At 35.6% G+C, this 14,806-nt stretch overlaps 4 protein-coding genes across 4 annotated transcripts; 2 read left to right on the top strand and 2 right to left on the bottom strand.

The window, feature by feature from the left end:
* Nucleotides 1-20: 20 nt before the first annotated feature.
* Nucleotides 21-2,491, bottom strand: SsRbeta (signal sequence receptor beta). Its single transcript, XM_076121052.1, has 3 exons — nucleotides 2,387-2,491; nucleotides 1,839-2,215; nucleotides 21-489 (listed from the first exon to the last, which is right to left on the bottom strand). The coding sequence occupies exons 2-3, from the start codon at nucleotides 2,208-2,210 to the stop codon at nucleotides 289-291; spliced, it is 573 nt and encodes a 190-aa protein (XP_075977167.1). The 5' UTR covers nucleotides 2,211-2,215; nucleotides 2,387-2,491; the 3' UTR covers nucleotides 21-288.
* Nucleotides 2,492-2,726: 235 nt separating this feature from the next.
* Nucleotides 2,727-7,267, top strand: Zw10 (Zeste-white 10 kinetochore protein). Its single transcript, XM_076121040.1, has 6 exons — nucleotides 2,727-2,947; nucleotides 3,285-5,025; nucleotides 5,310-5,516; nucleotides 5,831-5,960; nucleotides 6,516-6,657; nucleotides 6,983-7,267. Exons 2-6 carry the CDS (start codon nucleotides 3,531-3,533, stop codon nucleotides 7,196-7,198), a joined length of 2,190 nt encoding a protein of 729 aa, XP_075977155.1. The 5' UTR covers nucleotides 2,727-2,947; nucleotides 3,285-3,530; the 3' UTR covers nucleotides 7,199-7,267.
* Nucleotides 7,268-7,979: 712 nt separating this feature from the next.
* On the top strand, nucleotides 7,980-11,406 carry LOC142977238 (RCC1-like G exchanging factor-like protein). Its single transcript, XM_076121016.1, has 7 exons — nucleotides 7,980-8,176; nucleotides 8,343-8,518; nucleotides 8,849-9,040; nucleotides 9,429-9,631; nucleotides 10,128-10,300; nucleotides 10,575-10,739; nucleotides 11,022-11,406. The coding sequence occupies exons 1-7, from the start codon at nucleotides 8,062-8,064 to the stop codon at nucleotides 11,357-11,359; spliced, it is 1,362 nt and encodes a 453-aa protein (XP_075977131.1). The 5' UTR covers nucleotides 7,980-8,061; the 3' UTR covers nucleotides 11,360-11,406.
* On the bottom strand, nucleotides 11,403-13,089 carry MED27 (mediator complex subunit 27). The gene has a single exon (XM_076121026.1). The coding sequence runs from the start codon at nucleotides 12,993-12,995 to the stop codon at nucleotides 12,096-12,098; it is 900 nt and encodes a 299-aa protein (XP_075977141.1). The 5' UTR covers nucleotides 12,996-13,089; the 3' UTR covers nucleotides 11,403-12,095.
* Between the last annotated feature and the right edge of the window lie 1,717 nt (nucleotides 13,090-14,806).

Below are 14,806 nucleotides of genomic sequence, written 5' to 3'. Positions count from 1 at the left end.
AATAAGTAAAATAAAAACAGTGAAACTTATAAAAAGTTTTTATTGTTCATATAAATTAATATTAACAAAGGTGTTGATGTAATAACTAATGGGGTGAGATAGATCACTGCTAATGTTGCAAGCTTACAAATTACAAACTTTTTTAATATAGCAACAAAAAATGTTGCCATTGCACATGCACTTTATTCACACATTTCAGATACATAATTATTTCATTATTGGTTTTAAAAAAATACTTCAAAACATGCAATATTAGTAGTCATCTAATTTATTAACAACTACCTAAACTTAATGGGACTTCTTAGGTTTAGTTAGTTTTTCATATTTGCTCTTGGAGGAGTACCAGAGGCCGAAGGGGATGGCTAGAGAGGGGAGGGTCATGACGGCGAAGGCAGCCCAGTCGAGGATGTGGGAGGAGAATTTACGGTCGTAGTCTTTGAATGCGACGATGGCGCCCTCTCCAGGCGAGCTGCTGATTGAGTGCTGGACCTGAAATAGATAAAAATATTGTTTTAGATAATGGTAAGTATAATTTTGGATGTCAGTTTATTTTGATGAAATTCAGTAGGTAAGTACAAATTTAAGAGTAAAATAACTATACTCTATTTGTTAACGTTTTTTACAACTGTTCATGAAATATGAAAAAAAAAAAAACATGTTTTAAGTCAGGCAAGAGTATAAAAGTGAAAGGAGAATATTTTGTAAATTTAAACTGAAATTGTAACCAATTTTATTTTTGTTTTAAGTTTATTTAACAGAAAAATAATTGTTCTAATAATGTTTTCGAACATTGAACTATACTGGGAAATCTATGTGAATGACACCAAATGCAATGGGATTATCAGCAATGATAACTTTTTTCACTAGGGAATTGATAATATTCAATCGCTTCACCTAATTTTCCTTGAACTGAAATATGGGGTACTTTTATAGTGTCTCCTTTTATTTATTTTTGTATAAATAAACAACTTTGCAAAGTATTCTAGTAATCATACAGCAATATGGATACAAATGAACCAAGGAAAGATTGTAAGGATTGTACTAAGTGGTTCTGTAGACTCTGCCTACCTCTACCATGAGAATTTATTTAAAATTCTCAATGAGTATATAAAATTGTATGTACACATTGATGGGTTGGTAAGTGTTTAGTACATTAAACTTCATTTTATGTCATTATTAATATCTATAAAATAACCTCTTATTCAAAAAAATATATGAAGTTATGAAAGACTTATTCACTCCAGAGCGAAATGAAAAGAGAAAACTTAATATAGCAGCTTGTTAACTAAAATAGGTTTATGAATAAGAGGGTAAACCTACTAGATACTAATAATTTGTCTAAAAGTTTATAATGATACAAACATACAATGATGAGCATAAAAACATATCATTTACATTCACCAAAATTAAATGCACTTGGCCTGCCTTGCTTGAACATTATAAAAAAGCTACAAAATACCAAAACATGTTTAATTTTAATCTATTTTGAATTCACAAATGTATGAATGCAACTAGCAACTACATGTTATTCTCAACCCTCAAAGTTATAATAATTGTTATATTTCATACAAGATTTCTTATTGGATTCTAACTAGATCACAAATCATATTTTACTTTTACAGGAACAAGCACAGTAAGAATGAAAATAAACTGCAGATCCAATAAGTATAAGTTTATGTTTTATAATACACAGCTGGTGTGATAATCTGCTATATTAAAAAGACAACCCTAGCTAGTTTCTTTCCAGTAAAAACATATTACAATTGAATGGTAAGTCAAGAAAGATTAAAATGGTATCGGGAACATAAAATGTAAAGTGAAAGTGGTAGGACACTCACCTCAGCGGCGTCTTCACTGGCTTTGTAGGTGACTTCAGCCGAGGTGAAGTTGAAGTAACCGTATCTGTTGGAGCGCACTGTCACGACGTGAGACACGTTGGTCTGCGGCGGGATCCTGTCGATCTGCGCCGACAGCTGTCCACCAACTACCGTGAACACCTCAGGGTGGAAACCGTTATCTACAAGCTTAACATCAACAGCGGGCGCAGTACCAACGTTAAACAACGTATATTTCACCAAAATATCCATATTCTCTACCAAGTATTTGTTCAACACTTGCTTGGAAACAAGCAACCTGGCGATCGCCGGTTCATCTTCGGCTGTCACCGCAGTGGCGATAATGAGGATTAGGGACAACAGCTTCGCGCTCATTGTGTCTGAAAACCGAGAATTCACAGATTAATTTTGGCACTAAAATAGGTTACAGATTGAAGGTATTTCTACTTGATAATTTTGAATGAAAGTAGCTCTTTTCAATATAAATCTGTTTAGATAATGATTAGTGTTATAACAAACTTAATTTTAAGACGAAAATTACGTTCACTTACCTTATTTTATGCTTATTATTAAACAACTAAATGAGAGACTTGGATAACGCAGCAGACAATCGGTGACAGACGGTCGTACGTGGCTGACGTTTCACTCCACGCATTCAAAAGGATTGCCAGTTGAAAATTTTTAAGTACAGTTACGGTTGCGTTCTGTACTTTCTCCGTTTATATTTACTTATGCTGAGTTATTTCTAAGTTTTTCTATAATAAATCTATTATTTAAATAGAATGTGAATATTAACAAAATTATTTTGCACAATTTTAATTAAAACCTGTTCAACATCTTATATGTTTGTACCGCGTTCGAATTTGAACGCAGACCATGCATGCAATAAAATGCACCCATCTGTCAAAAAATACGTGTTTGTTTTCTCGTAGGTTGAAATTTTATTGAAAATGGATTTCTACGAGAATTTCTGATCTATTACAGTGTAAACCTTATTTATGTGTTAGTGTCGTAGTATTATTTATCATAGTAGTAGTGTAAACTATGACAGAGAAAGAAGATGTTACCAATAAACCCGAAAAAGAACCTTTAGATGACGAAGCCCTAGAAAAGTGCGTTTCCCTCATTTATTCACAAATATAATAAAAAATATGGAAATATTGTTCCAAATTACTTAAGTATACATTAGACGCAACAGATTGCAATCAAAACCGATACAAATGATAATATATTCTTGTCTCATGTTTTTATAAACATATTGCTATGCAACTACCTGTTTCACTCGTTATCCGGTACCATTATGATTTTAATTGCACATTATTTTGTACTTGCACTGCTATATCTGATTGTTTATGATTTTACGTGTTATATTGTAAAGCTGAGCTGTGCATATGTGCATGTATGTCAATGTTTAGACACTTAAGAGAAAACAAATTCTTTTTAGATTAGCTGTTGAGGAACTTCTGCGTGAAGCTGTGCAGGGCGCCGCTCGAGCCGAAATCGTTGGTCCCTCGGGCTGGATCAGAGCTCCTCAAGCCAAAACTAACAAGCGTTTCCTAGTGAACACACTCAGAAATGCTGTAACATCTAACAAGTATCATTCGAGACCAAGTCGGCACTCGCACAAATCACCCACCCGTGACAGACACCCAGAGCCTTCAATTAAAAAAGATAGATCTAAACGAAAAAATTAAAATGGAGCAGTACGACATTAACAAAGTTTTGGAAGACATCTTCGGCAGCAATGAGTCAAACTGGAAACCCTCAGAGAAAATACCTCTCATATCCAAAGAAATAGAACAATTAAAAATTGACTTGAAGTCGTATTTGAACACCACAGATTATGATATACCTGCAATTTTGGATGAAAGTACGCAGCTATGTAAAGAAAGTAAGCTATTGGTCCAGGATATGCAAACATGCAAGCAGGAGATTGAGGAAGAGACCATGGCTGAAATCGTACGCTCCATAGAGAACCGCAACCAGCTGATCAAAGAACTACAACAAATACACTTTGCTATCAACATAGTTTATGATGTTGTGCAGTGTGGCAAGTATGTGAAGGAGTTTGATGATGGGCGAGAGGCTCAAAGTTTCACCAGGGCTGTGGAGGCCGTCTATGACCTTTTACAATACATTGAGGTTCCCGCTGAAGGTTTCAAAGACCTTGATGTGTATTCAAACACTAAGCACACCGCACAACTGATTTGGGACAGTTTATGTCATGATTTATGTGTAGAGTGGACTCGTATGGTCTCCTGGAATATAAAGGCCAGTACTCGCAAGACAGTTGTAACCATTACATTAAATATAGAAGATAATATGGTATTAATTGATGTTTTGAATGCACTTGATAAAAGTAAGATTCTATTAGAGAAAGTGGCTGAGTTCTCTCGTTTTCTGCTAGACGAAGTACTTGTAAAAATTATTCATAATGACTGTACGGTCTATGATGCCACTGATGAGCTTATGACTATTACGATTATGCATAAGGAAAATTATAGGCCGCAGTATGACGCGGTCATATCAAATTTAAGATTACTATTTCATTATCTCAATAATAAGCTAAATATTGAGTTTAAGAGGGATACTTCGATCATGCGGATGATTGGCAAGGAGATAGGCGCTGAGTTCAGTGCCATACTGGAGAGAGATTGTCTGATTGATACTATCCCTAATAATATTAATGAGCTACAGACTTACGGTAGAATAACCTCAGAGATAGAGGGGTTTCAGAATTTTCTAGTCTTAGTCAAGTTCTTTACTGAGAAGTTCTCTATTTTACAGTATGTCAATAATATTGATGTTTTATTCGCTAATAAGTCTAGCCAGTACTTTTTGGAGACAGCAAGGAATATAATGCTGAAGGATTTGAGCGCCACCATGTCTATTGGGGTGGAGAGTATACCGGAGACGGGTGATGCTAAGGCTGAGGTTGATGAGGCTGGAGCTTTGGGGATATTGGATAAGACGATTCCAAAGAGTTTGTTCTATTTCCCGAGGTGTATGATATCTAAGACTGCTCAAGAGTTGTTAGACCTGGTGTATGTGATGATGGAGCAAGCGGTGCAGTGCTCGGACGTGGTGTGCAAGAAGCTGTACAACACTACTAGGCTGGTGTTCGAGCTGTACGACAGTGTGGTGCCTTACCACCATGAGAACTATTTGCAAACCATTCCACAGTATGTTGGTAAGTCTATGATTTATTGCTGTAGCAATTGTATTTTTCTATTTACCTGTGGTTATGCATTACTGGAATAAGTGAAATGAGGAAAAAATAAGTATACTCAATTTATAGTCTACTGTCTACACTAAAATCTTTTATTCAAAGCGTATTTGTATTATATGTTAACTTTAGATGCGATAAATTCGTAAAGTGGCATTCCTTTTCTGTCTTTTTTTCTTGTGTACTATAAACGTGCACACCCAAAGATCCTATACACCCAGTTCTCAAACACCTGTTGATATTTCCAGCACTATTCCACAACAACTGCATGTACCTAGCGCACAACCTGCAGACCTTCGGTGACAAGTGGCTGACCCTCATGGAGGGCCGCGAGCTGGACTACCCCATCAGCTTCGTGGACCTCGTGCAGAAGCTGCGAGACCTCGGGTACAAGCATCTCACTATACACATGCAGCAGCAGAGGAAACAGATCTTGGACAATATTCGATCTTCTGGTAAGTTTTGTGTTATTTAAGTACCTACCTATATACAAAAAATCTTAATGCCACCTCAGACTAATGAAAGACAGAGCAGTGCAATTTCTACGCAATTCTATTGGTTCTAACAGTGTAGCTCTGGTGATTTGGGTTGATATTACGGCATATTTAGGAAACATTCATCTTGAAATGGTTTTGTGTAACATGTAAGGATAAAGTTATAAAGTTCTTAACACAGTTTTGTAGACAGTTGGTTTACGTCCAAAAGAAATAACGCGTAAACATTTTAGTCCCCTTATGATACTACATTTATCTATGATTATTTGTTCCAGATCTGAACTGCATTGTTGTGAAGGATGAGCTGAGTGGAAACGCAGAGGCAGCCGTGCGACAGTGCCTCAGGCAACTGCATTTACTCAAGAATGTATGGATCGGAGTGTTCCCTAAGAATGTGTTTGTCAAGTAAGTTACATACATTGTGATAGCTAAGATTTTTCATTATATTTCGTCGGGGAAAAAGTGTTTTCGCATTATGGTATTTATAAACTTGTAAATCTCTTTGGCTTCAAGAATCACGAATGAGTACACGGTTCATTAGGTTTCTTTCAGTGAGCTCGTGAGGTACCCAAATATTGAGCTTTTTTGTGTAGAGAAAAGATTTTTACCCCAACCTAATATGTTAACAACTTATAAAATAAAAAAAACCTACTCTAATTCCTTTATTAGAAATTAATTCTGTCATTCTTATCGTTAGTTAGCTTTGTTATAAGGTAATCTGCTGCTAACTAGTGTTTCTTTTTACGCTTTAACGCCTAAACGGCTAAATCGATTTAAATGAAATTGGTGAAAGGAATGGATTATATCCGAGGAAAAGATTTTATGTATTTTTTTTTGACAGACGAAAGTGGATACTTTCATGCTATAGCTATGATATGCTAAGCTAAAGATTTACTTTGGTCTAGTTTCTTTAACTATTTTTAAATAATTCAACTAGCAACACTTCATTGTAACTTACAGATTGATGGCAACACTAGTGAACATGTTCGTGGAGGAGCTGATTCACCGCGTGTGCACTGTGGAGGATATCTCCTCGGTGATGGCGTCGCAACTCGCTGAGATGTACAAAATTGTCGTACAGAAGGCTCCACACCTGTTCCAGGTATGTAAAGAAAAAGCTGTTACTTCCTATGACCTGCTGCGATTCAGGACATTACATATTTCAGTCATATTAGTCTCACATAGATATGTAATTTACCACTAAACTATGAATTTTCAAATCGTAGGTATGTGTTAAAGAATCATAATATGATGCCTCCCAGTGCAAAAATGATCATAATGAATTACTATTTCCTCGTGATTATTAGTCAAAATCGCATCAAAATTTGTTTAGTAGTTTTAGAGTAAAACACAAACAGACAGACTTACGCTGCAAGGGACTTTATTTTTATGCTTTTTAATTCATACTATGTTGTGTGTCTTCCCAGGATCAATCGGATATAGAACAAAACGTCCAATCATGGATCAAGCTCCAAGAGCTGATCTTCATGCTTAGCAGTTCCTTAAAGGAGATCGAAACTCGCTGGAAGGACGGCACAGGACCCATCGCCGTTCACCTACGCACTGAAGAAATACGCAGTCTCATCAAGGCCCTGTTCCAAAACACGCAAATGCGTGCCAACTTGCTGTCGAAAATAAAATAATTATTCTTGTACGTCTGACTTCACTAATTTCTCTAATACTCGTGTATTAAAAGGTGTTATATGGTCGTTGTTGTGCATTTTTATTTATTACTGTTTTTTATTTATAGATATAAAATAGTTTGTAAATTATAACATACATTTCGTGTTTAACATTACCAAAATTTGTTTAAAACATGTTTAAAATTAGAAATATGGAGTATCACAAGATAATTTGATAATAAGAATTTAAATTACTAAGGAGATGGCCAAAAACACATGACTTTTATTTATCAGTATCACGTCTTATCCCTAAGTATCCTTCCCTCCTTCGTCGAATCATTTCCATTCTCCAATTTAATAGTTGCAGGCCACGGCTGATGCCAGCATCAAATCTGGAGATATGGTTGTCGGTAGAGAAAGGAAGATATATATTCTTTTTCATTTGGTTACCGCATCAATTTAATTTTTCAAATTAAGTTTTTTTTAGTTAATTAAGTAATTTAAGCAACTAGACGTAGACAAGACTTGAGCATGGCTGTTGTACGAACCAGCTGTACTATAGAGAGTAGAAATATTTAACCAGCGTTTTGATGTCACCGATTAGGAACTATATTACTAATCTACTATGAAATGTAAGTTTTCATCAAAGAGTACGCGCATCCAAATTCCGTATTTTCCGCCGTATAATTACTTCAATCGTGCTTTAATCCAATTAAGAATCCAGTCCATATTGCATTCCGTTCATCGTGATATGTTACTACAAAATATGCTTGCGTAAAATGAAACGAATGTTACTGCAAATGTCAAATAGCAGTCGCACTTAACCTCTAAATTAATAAATTAACGACAATAATAAATAGAAAATGCTATAGAGTTACGCTAAAATGAATGCTGTAAAAGTGTTATTACGGTGCAGAACACCAAGTGTTCTTGGAAACCGTCTATACGCGACAACAAAGAAGAAAATACCTGATCCTGATGAAGAAGAATCTCTACCAAGTAAATAGTTCATTTAAATTAGTTATTTACGTAACTTATATTGCTTCAAGTTCATTTTAGGATAAAGTATTTAATGACAGCCCAGTTTAATGTAAGAAGAGAGTTATTACTAAAGCCAAAAGATGCAGTGCAGAGTTAAAAAATAAATTATAATTTTTTATTTCAGTTTTCCAATACCCAGTGAGTAAAAGTTCTGATCGTCGTATGTACGTATGGGGTCTGGCTGAGACAGGCGCTCTTGGAATTCATTTGCCGAGTGGCAAGAAAGGAAGAAAACAATATCGGAAAGATTTTACTTTGTGCTGGCATCCCATGCGGTCAGCTTTTGCTGAGAGATTTGATGTGAGTTAACTACATAAATATTTTTAAGAAGTTGTTAATGAAATTGGATTATACTTAATATTAGTATAGATTACTATTTTGATACTGAATGTCTGTTTTCTGATGAACAGTTCAATATTTGTGAAAAAATACCTTGTGACAGTTCTTTCTGTAAGTTTCTTTTTACTTTAGGTGATAAAAAATAATAAGTTTATAATTCCATTAACAAAATATGTATATTTTTCTAAAAATAAATCCCTTTTTTACTGTCACACGTCTGCCTAAATTGCATAACTCCCCTCAATGCCATTCCTTGGTATCTATTTCCAAACTATGTTTATGTATTTACAGGTAAGTCACGTAGCAACAGGCTATGGCTTCACAGTAGCTTCAATAAAGACAGAGGCTCAGCACAAAGTGTTTGGCACAGGTATCAATACAGACTCTCAAATAGGGTACCATGCACCAAGGATCGGACACCCACTTGAAATGCTGCTTAGCCCTTCACCTATATACTTGCCATATAAGAGTTTGGAAACTAAGGTATGATGATAATTATTACGTAGATAATGAGTTACTTATTGTTAGTGTAGTAGATTATATGATTCAGTGAATTAAATAAGATTATTTCTGACACTTCAACAACTACTATTTGTTTATTTTGTTTTTATTATTATAATTTCTTTGTGAGTTTGTTTTAAGCTGCGTCGGTATCCGAGCATTCGAACCGTAAGGATTTGTTGCTTAGTATTAATTTCTATGGTACCACGTCCACTATATCGGCATATCCAATCCTACAGAAACTAATACAAAGTGGCAGATTCTTACAGTCCATGCGCTCAAAATTCGACGCAGTAGACACGCTTAAAAAATTGTGCCGTACGCTCAATCTCACATGGCCAGTTACTGTGAAGCTTGGTTGTTTTTTCAGATTACAGGCCTAGCGGCAGGCCGCGCTCATACAGCCATACTCACAGATAATGAAGGCGTCTATACTCTAGGTAACAATGCGTACGGTCAGTGTGGACGTAAGATCAACCCTAATGAGGAGTATAAAGGAAGTATGGTGACTCATAACATCAAGAAATTAGGCAAGGAAAACATTATTGATGTTTGTTGCGGACAGGATCATACGTAAGTTGTTATTAAATTTAATTTTTCGTATAAGTATCGTTTTTACGATTGTATTAGGAAGGGGATACTACATTTTACATTATTGGAAAATGATTGATTTTATCAAATTCTGCTCACATTATAAATCCGAAAGTTTATGAGGATTGATTTACATTTGTTATACTATAACGAAAAAACTTGAAACAGATTTGAATGTAATTTGGTACACTGATAGTTTATAACTTGGATTAATCTATACTAACATTATAAAGCTGAAGAGTTTGTGTGTTTAAACGCGCTAATCTCAGGAACTACTAGTGTATAGGATAATATTTGCCCCGGGATTGTATATCACGCGAACGAAGTCGCGGCGGAAACTTGTATAATGTAAATACGTTTGACTATTTATCTGTAAAAGTTTGGAGTCTTTCTGAATATGTATAAATATAACTGGCCGATTGTCTTTTTGATACTTGTTTCGTGTTATATAACGTTACTGAATAATGTTCTTTTTCAGCCTGTTCGTAACAGAGTCAGGCAAGGTGTTCGCGTGTGGATGGGGCGCGGACGGTCAGACCGGGCTGGGCACTTACGACAACCAGGCGATACCTGCCATGGTGAAAGGAGATATCACTACTGAGAAGATTGTTAAAGTTGCTTCCACTGGAGATTGTGTGCTGGCTTTAAATGGTATTTATATGATAAGCTAATCAACTATTCTGGGAAAGAAATAAATGTTAATGTTTTCGAGCCAATATTCCGTGACCAAGGTGCCCAATTAAAAGTAGGTTACTTGCCTCTTCTAATAAGGTCAAGTGCCTCAAAATTTTCCTATTTCTTGTTTAACATATAATACTTAAGTTTTAAGTCATATTTTTAATTCCAATTTCCTCAGATGACGAAATGGCCACCTTTTAGATTTCATCATATTTATAACATAAGTAAAAAACCTTTTTTGTTACAGATAAAGGTGAACTATTCGGCTGGGGTAACTCAGAGTATGGACAAATTCCAATGACGACAGCACAGCAGCAAGTGAACATGTCTTATGCTCTCAATAACTTTATCAAAGGATTGGGAAAAATCACTGATATAGCTGCTGGAGGATCTTTCTGTCTGATTGTTAATGGTTAGTATTATGCGTTTTTCAAAGGACGCATTTTTTTTTACAGAGGGCAGTAGAAGCTTAAGTCCCTCGGCCGCTATCTTGAAAAAAGAAATAATGCGTTCTCTGCAAAACGCAAGGCAAGGCCTAAAAAATTCAACATTTCGGTGGTCTGCTAATGTTTCGGTTAATCTAGGTTCCGGTACTGCTACCTGAGGTAAATGAGATCTAGCAAGAACTTTTCCACGAATTTGGGACTTTGATCATGTAATTAATTATATTATTTATCTATTTTTTTCCTTACAGAGGCAGGCGACGTATTTGTCTGGGGTTACGGTCTACTCGGTCTCGGGCCTAACGTACAGCACTCTGCAAAACCAAAGCAAATACCACCACCTTTATTCGGTAGAAATGAATTCAACCCAACATGTACGGTACAGAAAGTTGCTTGTGGCATAGCTCATTTAGCTGCTATAACAGACAGTGGGGATTTATACATGTGGGGTAGGAATAGACAAGGGTGTTTAGGCTTAGGTCATGAGAAAGACCAGCATTTCCCATTAAAAGTGTCTATCGGTGCTCATGTATTGAAGATAGCGTGCAGCGTCGATCATTCCATAGCGGTTTGTAAACCATTTGTGTAAAGTATATTGCTATAAGACTGTTATTTAATAATAAATGATTAAGTGTTTTCTGAGTGTTTTATTTTATGTTCTAATATTATTATACAAATGTGGTTCTTTCTGGGAATACAGTAAAGATATATTATGTAATTTGATGGTAAGATTATTTTGAAAGTTAATTTTATTGTGTTACTATAAATAAGTAGCAGATAGGTATACTTCCTAGTATCATTTATCTTTACAGGTATAAAAAAATTACAAAAAGGTCCTATGACAATATCAATACTTATGTATTGACTTGACAAAATTCAGTATGCATTTCTACAGTAGCCATTAGTACATGTATGTATTTACAGATTGATTCATATCAAAAATCTTTTCATGGGACTTTATTATATACTGATTGGTCACAAAATCAAGCAAACTATTACTATAATGAATATGAATATTGAAAATTACACTGATTTCTTAGCCTAGTTTACAGTTTATAATGAAACAACGTATTTTTAACAGCATTGCATAGTACACTGACATTAAATATTTTTAGGTGAATGATCTTCTGAACTATTTCAATAATTAGACTGTCCTCACACTATTCATATTTTAGTAAAATTCTTATGCAAAAGAAATCATGTTCCACTTCACTCACTCTTCACAGTTTTATTGTTGTTCAAATATTGTCTGTTTTTTTCGTTTTCTATTGAAGGAGAAGGCACCAAAGTAATTCGGTCAGCCTTCTCATTCAATACCACATTAACTATTGTTTGCATTCGTCGTGAAACGGTTCCAAAGTACGGAAGTCTCGCCATGCGGGGGGCAGGAGCGATGTGTGGTGGAGGTGGCAGCCACATCGCTTGCATGGCTCACTGAACAGATTCACATAACTGTGCAACCATGTCATGAACGAACGCACCGCAAGTTCAGGTAACGTCGGAGAGTAGAAATGGAGCATTGCTGCATGAGCGTTTTCTGTTACTTTTCTAAATACATGATGCCTGGACTCAGTCCAGAGGTCTAATGTTTCGCCGTAACCTTTGACCATCACCCATTCCATTAATAATCCTTTGAAAGCTACTACTGCTTTGAGCACATGACTCAAGTTGATCTGTACAACTGCATTACTAGCAAACGGTCGGGATATCGTAATTTTCATGTCACTGTATGACCTGTCTATGTTGTTGATAACATTGTCAACTTGTACGGGAGCGACGTTGTGGTTACTTTGCAGTTTTCCGCGCCTTTTCGTGCTCCCGGAGTTAATATACGATCGTTTGAGCGAGTTCTGACTTAGCAGCGTGTGTGCGAACGAGCTGTACTCATGTATCTTATCAGTCCACTTGTAACTGTTTACTAACTGTGTGTACAAAGCTTGCCGGTCTTGAGTCGTTTCCTGACTCAAATATGTCGTTGTTCCCAAGTTAAAAGGCGCTGTAGGTATAGGTAAGCCATTCACAGTCTGTTCTAGATCACGTAGGTTAATGTTTACGTTGTTAAGAAGCTCTTGAAGTTCTAAAAGGAACTTATCTTTTCCGTCTTCACCGTGGTCGGCCCGCAACCCGTTTGATAGGGTTTCGAACACATGACTGACGCTGGACCTCAGTGTTCGGAGGGATGCTAGCGCAGAATTTAACTGCTCCACGTTTATTGTTTGATTCATTTTGTCTAGCGGTATTTAAAGTTCCAAAAACATTAACAAATGTCGAACTAAATGCTCTCCAAACAAAATTCTGCGTCCAGTAATGACGTTTACTGACTATATTGACAGATAAATACATTGTCAATTTTGACATTTCTCTTTGCTTTTACTACAGAATATTAATTTTATTCCCCTATAAAATATTGAATTTAGTATGCATTATTACGTTTAAAATGTAACGAATACAGTTTTTGTTTGTATTTTTGCATAATTGCAGACATTATTTTTTACATAACTATATAACAATGATAAACATACAGCGCCATCTTTTGATCAGTATTTTTTTTTCTATTGCTTAAGACGTAATACAGATGGCAGTAGTTGATAAAAATGACAGTGAAGGGGTTATTGCAAGAGCTTTTGACGTAGCCGTTTTCGTATGTAGCACTTCGTAGACCTCGAAAAGAAGTGTAGCGATGATGCATGTTTCTTCATTTTTAGCTACTTGGTCATTTATTTATAACACGACTATTTTCCAGCACTTCATATTATATTTTATTCATAAAAGAGGTTCAGTTCATCTTAGATAAGTATGCCTGCATAATAAAAATACAGAGATTAACACCTCAAAAGGAAAAGGAGTAAGTATTCAAATAACACATTTCCATTTCATATTCGTATGAAATTTACTTTTCCGTTGCCGTGGAGAAGAAAATATAATCCTTATGAGACTGTATCTTTTTCTCTTCTGTAAACCGGTTGGTTTTTTTATCTATAGCGGCAAAATGTCTGTAGGTATTCTTCGTCGTTTTTCCCGCCTATTTGCACGATGCGTTCTTCCATTACGGTGAAACTTAACTTGGAATTTTGTATGCAAATGTGAGCATTTTCACAGGAGCCATCCTTGCGAATTAGCGTTAAGCTTTTTAGGTATTCAAAATGGCTTTATTTAATAAAAAGATTATACTGTTTTGATAAGGTCGCGAGTTTGTTTTTATTTTATGGGCGCGTTGGGAGTTTGTTTTTGTGCTTAGTTGTGCTTACACATGCCTTTGTGGTTGCGTTTTAGGTAATTTACGATTATTCTCTTGTATAAATATTACTTTATTTATTCGATAAATATTTTAATTGAAATTGAAAAATAAGGTAAGCAAAAGCAAATATTAATTTAACTTATTTACTTTACGAATACATTAAATATAATTGTTGGAATTCCATAAACGTACAAAACCAGATGATTATTGGCGGGTACGCGATTAAAATTTTAACTTCCCTTCGGCACAATAACGACAAATACGTATTGTAAAAGTTAGAGGGATTGTCAGGCGGTTTTATTAACGCTTTCCGTCCCCCAAAAGTTTGGATTCGCTTTTGATTTGATTCACAACTTTTTGGACAGGATTCCGAATAACATTGAACATTTGATGTCTTGTAGCTTTAACAGTGACAAGAATTTCTCGATGGACTTAGAATTACGAACAATGAGTGGTAATGAAGAGGCTGACGATAGCTGCCAGTATAATGTGTAGGTAGTCGGTTGAAAAGCGAGAGCTGTATGGAATGTATAGGCAATTGAAATGGTTTCGGTGTAGGCTCCATTCGTCCACGTGTAGAGTCCGTCGTAGAACTGAAGATGATGAATTAATACTACCTGGAAATGTGTAGAAGGCAACTTGTGCCTTCGTAACTAGCGTCCTTTGTTTGTAGTAACTCGGTAAACTTATACAAATTGATTGGTTCTTCATATAAAACAAGTAATGCTTTTAAATATTATTATCTTTTAGCTCGGTAGGAGGTCTGTGCATCGTTCGAAGCAGTGAAGTTGGGTTTTT

Source organism: Anticarsia gemmatalis, chromosome 1 (assembly GCF_050436995.1).
Source record: "Anticarsia gemmatalis isolate Benzon Research Colony breed Stoneville strain chromosome 1, ilAntGemm2 primary, whole genome shotgun sequence".
NCBI classification, from domain to species: domain Eukaryota; kingdom Metazoa; phylum Arthropoda; class Insecta; order Lepidoptera; family Erebidae; genus Anticarsia; species Anticarsia gemmatalis.
Note: the sequence above shows the minus strand (reverse complement) of the source record. Positions and strands in the feature narration are given on the sequence as shown.

Coding starts and splice junctions, on each gene's coding strand:
- Zw10 (XM_076121040.1), top strand. CDS start 3,531: ATGGAGCAGTACGACATTAACAAAGTTTTGGAAGACATCTTCGGCAGC. Junction 5,026..5,309: donor AACCATTCCACAGTATGTTG/GTAAGTCTATGA, acceptor TGATATTTCCAG/CACTATTCCACAACAACTGC. Junction 5,961..6,515: donor CCTAAGAATGTGTTTGTCAA/GTAAGTTACATA, acceptor TGTAACTTACAG/ATTGATGGCAACACTAGTGA.
- MED27 (XM_076121026.1), bottom strand. CDS start 12,995: ATGAATCAAACAATAAACGTGGAGCAGTTAAATTCTGCGCTAGCATCC.
- SsRbeta (XM_076121052.1), bottom strand. CDS start 2,210: ATGAGCGCGAAGCTGTTGTCCCTAATCCTCATTATCGCCACTGCGGTG. Junction 490..1,838: donor CCAGTGAAGACGCCGCTGAG/GTGAGTGTCCTA, acceptor TATCTATTTCAG/GTCCAGCACTCAATCAGCAG.
- LOC142977238 (XM_076121016.1), top strand. CDS start 8,062: ATGAATGCTGTAAAAGTGTTATTACGGTGCAGAACACCAAGTGTTCTT. Junction 8,519..8,848: donor CTTTTGCTGAGAGATTTGAT/GTGAGTTAACTA, acceptor ATGTATTTACAG/GTAAGTCACGTAGCAACAGG. Junction 9,041..9,428: donor ATAAGAGTTTGGAAACTAAG/GTATGATGATAA, acceptor TTGTTTTTTCAG/ATTACAGGCCTAGCGGCAGG.